The sequence below is a fragment of the Podarcis gaigeae genome (genome assembly GCF_964106915.1).
Source record: "Podarcis gaigeae genome assembly, chromosome: 3".
Taxonomy (NCBI): Eukaryota; Metazoa; Chordata; class Lepidosauria; order Squamata; family Lacertidae; genus Podarcis; species Podarcis gaigeae.
Window position 1 is genome coordinate 103,807,537 of NC_139680.1, and position 9,183 is coordinate 103,816,719.

Genomic DNA, 9,183 nt, shown 5'->3' on the forward strand with positions numbered 1-9,183 from the left:
TTGAGACTCCTTCGGGTAGTGATAAAGCAGGATATCAAATCCAAACTCTTCTTCTTCTTTGGTCCTCCGGGGTTGCTGAACAGCAGCTCCCATCAGCCCCAACAAGCATCCCTCCAGTTATCCGGGATGGTGGAAGTTGTGCTTCAAGCAGCATCTGGAGGACGTTTAAAATTTCATCTCGTTTCATTTTTAATTAACATTCCACCTTTCTGTATCACTAGCTGCAGAAACAAGAAACACGCAATGAAGATCACGCCCCTTAAAACCCGATACAAAAAAAGTCACGATAAAAAACACACAGCTTTTTACACAATAAAATTAAACACCAGAAAATAATAATTAAAAGAGAAATTCACTCTTGATCATTGCAATAAATAATTTCTAATTTATTCATCAATAAAAATAATAGCATAAAATTGCACGATACATAAAAAAACCCAGATAAAAGGATCAAACTGAGAAACAAAGACACGCAACTTACAGAATTATTGTATTAAGTACGCACACACAAACACATGCAGAGGCAATTGACACCAACAACCCTGTGGGAGGGAAGAAGACAGCAAGGGAATTAGGCAAAGACAACATTAGGGCCTCTCTGTCCCTTTTCTCCTCCTCTGTGATAAAGAGGCATCTTCCTTTATGACAAATCTTCTCCTTTTCTGCCCAAAGGTGACTGTCCCACCATCGGCCAGCAGAGTGATCCTTCTGGAGAACATGAACTGCTTCTGGCCCATCATACAGGTCAAGATCAAGCGCTGTCAGCAGGTAGGACTCTGCACTTTTTGCCGTGTCTTCGTGGGACCTCCCTACGAGGGCTGCCTTGATTTCACTGGAAAGGTTTGTGTTGTTCTCAGGGGGGCATTGACACTCGCGTGCGTGGCATCGAGGTGCTGGGCCCCAAGCCCACCTTCTGGCCCATCTTCAAGGAGCAGCTGTGCCGGCGCACGTACCTCTTCTACACCACCAAGGCGCACACCTGGTGCCAGGAAATCTCGGAGGACCGGATGCAGCTGCTGCAGCTCTTCAACAGGTCTTGCCCTTTCCCTGGGGCCACAGGTGGGGAGGGGCAGGGTTGTCCTGCGGGGCAGGGAGGGGTCTCCCTCTTGCGCTGGGAGGGGCTCCACATTCCCAGCCCTTCCCACGCTTACCCCAAGACAGGGTTTCCCAAACTTGGGTCTCCAACTGTTGATGGACTACAGTTCCCATCGGCCCTGATCATACGTCCTGCTAGCTAGGGATGATGGGAGTTGTAGTCCAGAAACAGCTGGAGACCCAAGTTTGGGAAACCCTGTCAGAAGATATCCATCTTGCTCCTTCCCCACTTTCATCTCAGTAATAATAATAATAATAATAATAATAATAATAATAATGTTATTATTTATACCCCACCCATCTGGCTGAGTTTCACGTTGTTTAAGCTCCTGCCCTGCTTTGTCCCGACCTTGTGCAGGCATTGCTTCGCAGCCCGTTTGTCCCTGACCTCCAAAGGCCTCTAAGCGTCACCCAAGTCAGCAGCTGACCCTCCACCCCTTTGCCGTTTCAGGTTGAACAGCGCCTTGCGCCACGAGCAGGTCTTTGCCGACCGCTTCCTTCCCGAGGACGAAGCTGCCCAGGCCCTGGGCAACACCTGCTGGGAGGCTCTGATCAGCCCTTTGGTGCAGAGCATCACCACTCCTGGTATGGCACATCCTTCCTGGCACAAGTCCTCAGGAGCCACACCATCCCTCCCTCCCCTCCCCTCTCCCAGCAGCCCTCCATGTTGACTCTTTCCTGCCCTCCAGATCCCAGCGGCATCAGCCCCCTTTCCTGGCTCCTAAGCCAATACCTGGAGAACCTGGAGGCTTCCCGAAGCGCCAAAAGCCGGGCGGCCATCTTCAACTCTCGCGTCCGGCGCCTGAGCCACCTTCTGGTGCACGTGGACTCCAGCAGCCCTGAGCCCGAGGAGCTCAAGCCCCCCGTGAAATCCAGTGAGTGTCTCCCCACTCCCTGCTTGGGCAGATAGGCAACCCAGGAGGGACAGGTCCCCTTTCCCAATTGAAGGTGGGAAGCTCACCGCAGAGGAGCCTCTGGGGGCCAGGCAGACCTTGGCAGGAGCAAGAGGGGCTGCAAGGGGGGTGGCGTTGGAGGGAGAACTGGGGAGGGAGGAGAGCCTCAAGGTCCTGTATAGTCAGACGTGGGTGGCTGGGTGCTCCAGTCCCCGTGAATAACGCCACACAACCCCCACTTTGCAGACGGGAAGAACGGGAAGAACAAAGAGTCCAGCTCCGGGACTGTCAAGGCAGCCGTGAAGAAGCCCAGCAGCACCTCTGGCATCACCCAGTGCTGGAAAGGGGTGGTCCAGCAGCAGGTAGGGGGGCACAGGACCAGGCGCGAAGGGGGGCGCCAAGCAGGGTGAGATGCGGCGTAGCGACTCTCCATTGCTGCAAACAGATGTCTTCCTGGCCACGTCTTCCATGGCAGACCAGTCACTAGTCCTGCTGCCTTGCTCTCACTGTGTCTGCATGCAGCTGCTTCCCTGTCTATTAAGGAGTTACTGGGAAGGCAGCCTTGGGGAGAGCTAAGGCTGCAGGACAGGACGGGGTGTGGACCAGCCTCTCCCAGGAAAGCAGGTTTCCTGGCTCCAAGCTCTACGTGGTGCTGCTAAATTAGGTGGGAGCCTCGCTCTTATTTTGACACTTCTGCCCAGTTCCAGTCCCATGCACAGACTTTCCTGATGACTGACAGACAATCCAAAGATGAGAGAAAGGGTGTTTAGCGCTACCCAGAACAGGCAACCAGCCAGGGATCCCTGCCCACAGGAAGACTTCCAGGCAGGCCCCAGGGAGCCAGAGAAGGGCGTGTGGGTTGCTCTGACCCTGTTGTGCTCCTGCCGTCCTTCTGCCCAGGTGAAGCTGTTCCTGGAGTCCTCCTGGCAGGCCCCGGACTTTGTGGAGCGCTACTGCAACACCTACCTGCGCCTCCGCACCGCCATGGAGGAGCTCTTTGGGCAGCAGATGTCCTTCATGCTGGCCCTGTGCCACGGCTTCTCGGGGGGTCTGCTGCAGCTCTCCTTCCTGACAGCCATGCACGTGAGTAAGGGCGCAAGGGTGGGGGGCACGGCCTAGTCATGGGGGAGCTCATTTGCAAGGAGCAGAACTGTCCCTCTGACATCCCCCCCGGCTCTGCAGGCAGCCTGGCCCTGCCCCTTGCACTTCCAGGGATGTCAAACGTGGCCTCATCTCAGAGCCTGCTTGGCTCCCCTGGCCTGATCACAGAGCAGCCAGCCTCCCCTTCTGGGATCTTCCCGAGATGCCTTGTCCATCCCCTTCCCTGGAGGCGTTGCTGCTGGTTTGAGGGAGGAATCCCCTCCGCCCCCCTCGACCCCCTCCCTTCATGGAAGCTCCACCTGCTTCTTCTCCCGGCTTCAACTGGTGCCTCTTGCTCTGTGGCCAACAGGTGAGTGAGCAGTTTGCCCGCTACATCGACCGGTGGATCCAGGAGAGCTGGGCGGACTCTGGCAACGTGGAGACTTTGCGGTGCCTGCAGCAGAGCCTGGAGCCCGTCCTCTTCCTGGCAGGCCTGGAGTTGGCCAACACCTTCGAGCACTTCTACCGGTGAGGAGGCCTTCGTGGGGCAGATATGTGGAATCGTAGTGGGGAGGGGAGGGCCAGAGCTCGGGGGGGGGGGGGGAGAGCAGCTGCCATACAGGCAGAAGGTCTTGGGTTCAGTCTCCAGGAAGGAGAGAGATATTTCTGCCTGAAGCCCTGGAGCCACTGCCAGTCAGTGTGGACAGTGCTGAGCTGGAGGGACCAAGGGACCAGGCGCAGTCCAAGGCAGCTTCCCATATTCCCAAGGAGCTGCTTGTCATGTTGTTCTGGGAGACGGCGCAGGTGTTGGGCAGGAAGTGGTGCAGACTATTCCTGGCACTTCCGTAGGGAAGAAGGAATGGAGAGCGCCAGTTCAGCTGCTGGGTTCCTTCCTTCCTTCCTTCCTTCCTTCCTTCCTTCCTTCCTTCCTTCCTTCCTCCTTCCATGGGTCTCTTGTACGTGGGACTGGCCTGCCCTGCAGGAGAGACGAGGGGGGTCTGGGCTGATGGGTCTGCCCTCTCTGCTTGCGCAGGTACTACCTGGGAGACCGGCTCCTGTCGCAGGGCAAGACGTGGCTGGAGTGTGCGGTGGTGGAGCACATTGGGCTCTGCTTCCCCAACCGCTTCCCCCAGCAGATGCTGAAGAACCTGAGTGAGCTGGAGGAGCAGCAGCAGCAGTTCCACCTCTTCCAGCTGGAGCAGCTCGACAAGCACCTGCTGGAACTCGACCAGGATGGGAACTGGGAGGCGGAGGAGGAGATGGAGGAAGGCGAGGTGAGAGGTGAAGGAGGAGCCAGCAGGGCAGAGCCCCAGCCCTGTGGACCACGGCAGGAGGTCCTCTGCCCCGCAAGGCCTTTTCTTCCTCCGTTGACACTGCCTGGGGAGCCCCCACTGTCCGCCAAAGCCACAAACCTCCTGTATTTCCCCAGATGGTGGAGGCGCAGCAGCTGTTCTCTCGGGAGGAAGAGGTGGAGGTGAAGGTGCTGGCGCTGTCTCCACGCTGTTGGACCATCTCCTCGTTCTGCTACCTGGAGGATCCTGCCCGGTTCTTCCCAGAATCCCTCAGTCAGCACCTGAGCAAGTTTGCTGACTTCTACACCCAGAGTGAGTGGCAGGCTGTTCTTGAGCCCAGCGCGAGCAGCTCCTTCCTTGCAGGCATCCCTGCCTCCCTCAGGCTGAGTTTCTGGGGGGCAGGTGGACCCCACTTTTACCCAGGACTCTGAACTTGGAAATGAGAACCATCAAACTATCATTAAAGAAATGATAAAAACCTTCACGGGGAGCTGTGAGTCTTTAAACCATACTTTGAGAGAGGCAGCGTTAAGAGGTTCATAATCTTTGGAAAATCTGGCTAATCTATGGAACGTGGGATGAGACAATTAAAAAAACCCCACAAGATTTGTGTTTTGTTCATGCTTCTCCAACCCCAGTATTGTGATCTCCTGTCCTTGAGCAGAGAGGCAGAGAGAGTGTTGCCCGTCTTGCCGCCGTATTTCTCCCTGACCGTTGCCCTTGTCTTTCTCAGGTCAGAGCCGCTTTGGGCTGGAGCACACCAAGCCGCGGCGTTTGCAGTGGACGTGGCTGGGCCACGCGGAGCTGGAGTACCAGGGCTGCCTCCTGCACGTCTCCACCCTGCAGATGTACATCCTCCTCTGCTTCAACACCGCCAAGGTCTGAGACTCCCTTCATCCCCACTTGCTTGCCATCAGCAGGGCACCTTCCGTGACTCATAGGATGGCCTGAGTTTGCGTAAAACATGGGTTGCCAGTGTGATGCCTGCTAGCACAGGTGTGCTCAAGAGAGGCCTTCCTCTGCTTCTCCACTCACTGAAGTTTAGTTTGAGAGAAGCAATCTGTTGTCACCAACAGGACTGGTTTAGGGGTGTGCTTGGTTGCAAAGGTGTGGTGTGTGTGTGTGTTGCCCATGACACATCCTCCAGTTTGCAGATCTGCTCACAGGTCCTAAAATGTTGGCCACCCTGTCTTGAAACTGCCCCACCGCCTGAATTTTGCACAGTAGAGTTTGAAAACCCTACGAGAACCCCAGACTTGGCTTAGCACCAAGCACAGTTCCTGTTTAACTAACTCCAGATGTGCTCTGTTGGACAGTGCTTAGCTTGCCTTCTATCTGCTTCAAAAGTTGCAAACCTTCTCATGGTTACCCCCACATCCTGTGATTGCTGCTGTGGCAGAAACTAGCAGTTAGCAGTTCAGCGACTCCTGCTGTGTTGATTTGAGTATGCACCCTACAAATTTCCTATTTCCTGTGAGTGGCTGGGGCAACGCAGCCAGATAGGCGAAATATAAATAATAAAATTATTGTTATTTTATATTTGCAAGTCCCCCCAATTCTTGAAGGAGGCACTAACTCCACCTACTTCCATCACCCTGACAGGTGTTCAAGAATTCCTCTGAGGCTGTCTTTGTTTACCTCCATTTTCTTTTCCCTTTTGGCCCTAGGAGGTTTCTGTGGAAAGGCTCTTTCAAGCCACAAGTCTCTCCCATGAGCTCCTCGATTGTGCGCTGATACCTCTGACGATGAATGGGATCTTGACCCAGAGCCAGGGTAAATATGGAGATGGGTTCTTGAGTTTTCCCAGTGAGGTGGGTGGGATCCTGACTTCCAGCTGCTTCCATGGAGCACTTGCTTTGCCCAAATCCTTTCAAAAACTACAGCCAAGGAGAGTTTCCCAAGCTAGGCCTCAAAAAGGGCCGGCTATGCTGGAAATCCGAGAAGTTCTGCCAGTCTGAAGTCCTTACGTCAGGGGTAGCCAATCTAGTGTCTTCTAGGTGTTCTGCACTACAGTTCTCACCAGCCCCTGCCAGCCTGGCTAAGGGATGAAAGGAGTTGTAGTTCCCAACAGCTGGAAGGCGCAATCTTGTCTATGCCTGCCCTATGTCTTTTGGCTCCAGGTATCTTGAGGCTGAGTGGGGGGACACTGGCCCAAGCGCCCAGCCAGCGCCTGTGGCTGTTGCCCAAGCAGACCTACTTCGATGTGAAAGAGAACAAGGGCAGGGCTCTGGAGAGGAAGAGGAACACCATCTGCTGCCTCCTTCTCGAGATCCTGAAAGAGGAGAGAGAGCTGCACATCGACAGCCTGGTGTTCAGGGTACGAAATGCAGGGGTCTGGCCTTGCAGCGCAGTCCAGCTGGTAGCCAATACCCGAGACTAACCCACTCTTTCTGCCTCTTCCCAGGTGATAGATGCCTGCCAGAAACGGAAGCTGGGCTCAGTCCCAAAGTTCTCCAGCTTCTGCTGCAGCAGTGCTGACGTCCTGTCCTGCGTGCTCCACCTGCTAAACCAGGGCTCCATCCAGCGCCGGGAAGACCACCCACATCTCCTGCAGTGCATCTCCACGGAGCCTCCTGCCCTGCCGGCACCAAGGAACCAGCCTCAAGTAGTCTTCCAGACTGTTGAGATAAAAAAAGCACCCACTGCACCCTGCCCAGAAAAGAGACAGGCGTTCTCTACATTTAGGTAGAACTGGCTGCTGGCCGGCCGACACAGCGGCCCAGAATGCTGCCTTCCTGCGTGGGGCTTTTCGAGGCAACGGCGAGGAGGGCGACGGGTGTTTTTGCTCCACGGCGGACTCCGACTCCTCCTAATAGAGTGCAAGTTGCCTTTTCAGCAAAGAGCAAAGTGTGCATCGGTAACATTGTGGACTGCGGTGGGCAGAGCTGGCTCCCTCCTGCAAGGAGAAAGTAGGAAAGTTTCCACAAGCAGCTGCTTCCAGAAGGTGGATGTTTTTTATTCAAGCTAAGGGGCTGCCACTGCCTGGCTGCCGGCCTGCCGTAAGCCTCCCAGGCTAGCAGCCGGCCTGTTATTTGGTGCAATAGGATGCAACAAAGCCTGGTTGGTAAGCAACCACAGCCTTTCCTGAATGTTCAGAGTCGCTTGTGGTTGTGTAACCCAGGCGACTTGGGAAGCGTCTTCTCCAGATTGTATACTTGCCTTATTTCCCCCCGTGTCAAACTAACATGCAAACATGGCCCAATGGAAGGATTGCTTCCTTCCCCCTCACTGGGAACGTGATCTTTTGATTAATGTCTCTGGCCTTAGGGGAGGAGCATCTCCCATCCTTGCATGTTTGTTTGGCTGCTGAACAAAGCTAGCACCTCACTGAGCTGATATTCAGGCCACTTCTGGTCCATTTTTCTTTTTTGTAATCCTCAAATCCAGGGCTAGCCATCATGGTGTCCTCTAGATGATGTTGGGACTACCCACTCCCGACAGCTGCAGCCAAGATAGCGAGTGGTCCAAGATCTTCAGGAGTTGTAGTCCATCGTCATCTAAAGTGCCTCCTGTTGGCTTCATGTGCTCTGATTTCTTTAAGACATCCTTTCGGTCCATAAGACAGGACATCCGGCCTAGGCTTTGTGTAGGAATCTAGTGCTGGTGTATTTATTTTTATTTATTTCTTATTTTTAATGTATTTTGTGTTCTCATTTTATATTTTTTGTGTTGTGAACTGCCCTGGGATCTTTGGACGAAGGGTGGTATGCAAATGTAATAAATAATCACAATAATGATTGAGCCTCTCGCATTCTAGCCTAACAGTGAGGGCCATCGGGCAGAGGCTGAAGAGTGAACGGCCGGCACCTTTCCCTTTGCAATGGATGAGTCAGCCTTTGATGGGTGCTGAAGCCCTTGCCAATGGCCAGACCTGGCCTGGGGTGGTCACTGTGAACCACAGTGCAGTAAATTAGCTGCTAAGGGCCAGCTGTTTCTTTAATCCTAAAAACGAGACCTAGAAGTTTGTACTCTCAGATGTAGCTTGTGAGCAAGTTTGTTTACATAACAAGTGCACATGATTTGTGTAGTAGCTATAATGTCCACATCCCCAGTTGGTAATATGTGTATTTGTAGAGGTCTATAGGGACCTATAGCTGTCACTGAAGGAAGGGATGGTTGGAGACACCCAGTTTTTAAACATTACACATTGATATGGCTTGTGGGGATGGGCCATGTGGCCTTTGACCTTCTGTTAAGACTCCAGCCAGCATGATCAGGGGTCAGAAATAAACAGGATCTGTCATCTTCCCAAAATCAGGTACGTGAGGTGCTGGGCTTTGGGAAGGCGACATGACGGCCAGGACAGGGTTCCAGAGTCCTCACACCTCCTCCCCAAAGCCTAGTTAGCACTTTCCCAGCTTTGGCAAGGAGGTGGGAGGGCTCTAGGATCCTGCCAGAGCTTCATGCCTTCATCCCAAAGCACAGCACTTTGCTTACCTTTTTTGTGATTATTTATTGTGATTATTTTGGGGAAGCCAGTGTGAGGGCTGGGGGCTCATATCTTCACCTTGCTCCCCCCACCCCTCTCCCACACATCAGGGCAGTGTGCAGCCCACAGTTTCTGTGTCAAAGTACTCTTGGTGGCCCACTTGTTATGAAAAATTGGACTGCCCTGTTGGAGGGTCAAAAATGAGGTGCAAGACATCTCACTCACTGGTACTTCTGCATATTGTTTTACCTCCTATGCTTTCTGTTGCCTCGTTCAATGCAACGGCCAGCTGCTTTGTCATTTCATTCCCTTCTGAAGAAGTCCAAAACCTGCAATCCCATTAACTGCTAAACTCCAAATAATACTAATAACAATAAAACAAATTGGTTAAGAA

The 9,183-nt window shown here is 53.5% G+C and overlaps 1 protein-coding gene across 1 annotated transcript in view; it reads left to right on the plus strand.

Annotated features, from left to right (window-relative positions):
- The window catches only part of LOC310842054 (cullin-9-like), a 35,096-nt gene extending 25,913 nt beyond the window's left edge, over nucleotides 1-9,183 (plus strand). Inside the window, exons 18-30 of the mRNA XM_083733926.1 lie at nucleotides 673-768; nucleotides 858-1,033; nucleotides 1,547-1,680; nucleotides 1,785-1,970; nucleotides 2,235-2,350; nucleotides 2,889-3,071; nucleotides 3,439-3,596; nucleotides 4,102-4,342; nucleotides 4,498-4,672; nucleotides 5,094-5,239; nucleotides 6,028-6,133; nucleotides 6,481-6,677; nucleotides 6,765-9,183. Coding sequence (XP_083590052.1) covers nucleotides 673-768; nucleotides 858-1,033; nucleotides 1,547-1,680; nucleotides 1,785-1,970; nucleotides 2,235-2,350; nucleotides 2,889-3,071; nucleotides 3,439-3,596; nucleotides 4,102-4,342; nucleotides 4,498-4,672; nucleotides 5,094-5,239; nucleotides 6,028-6,133; nucleotides 6,481-6,677; nucleotides 6,765-7,049 — 2,199 coding nt within the window. The 3' untranslated portion in view covers nucleotides 7,050-9,183. The remainder of the gene's footprint in view (nucleotides 1-672; nucleotides 769-857; nucleotides 1,034-1,546; nucleotides 1,681-1,784; nucleotides 1,971-2,234; nucleotides 2,351-2,888; nucleotides 3,072-3,438; nucleotides 3,597-4,101; nucleotides 4,343-4,497; nucleotides 4,673-5,093; nucleotides 5,240-6,027; nucleotides 6,134-6,480; nucleotides 6,678-6,764) is intronic.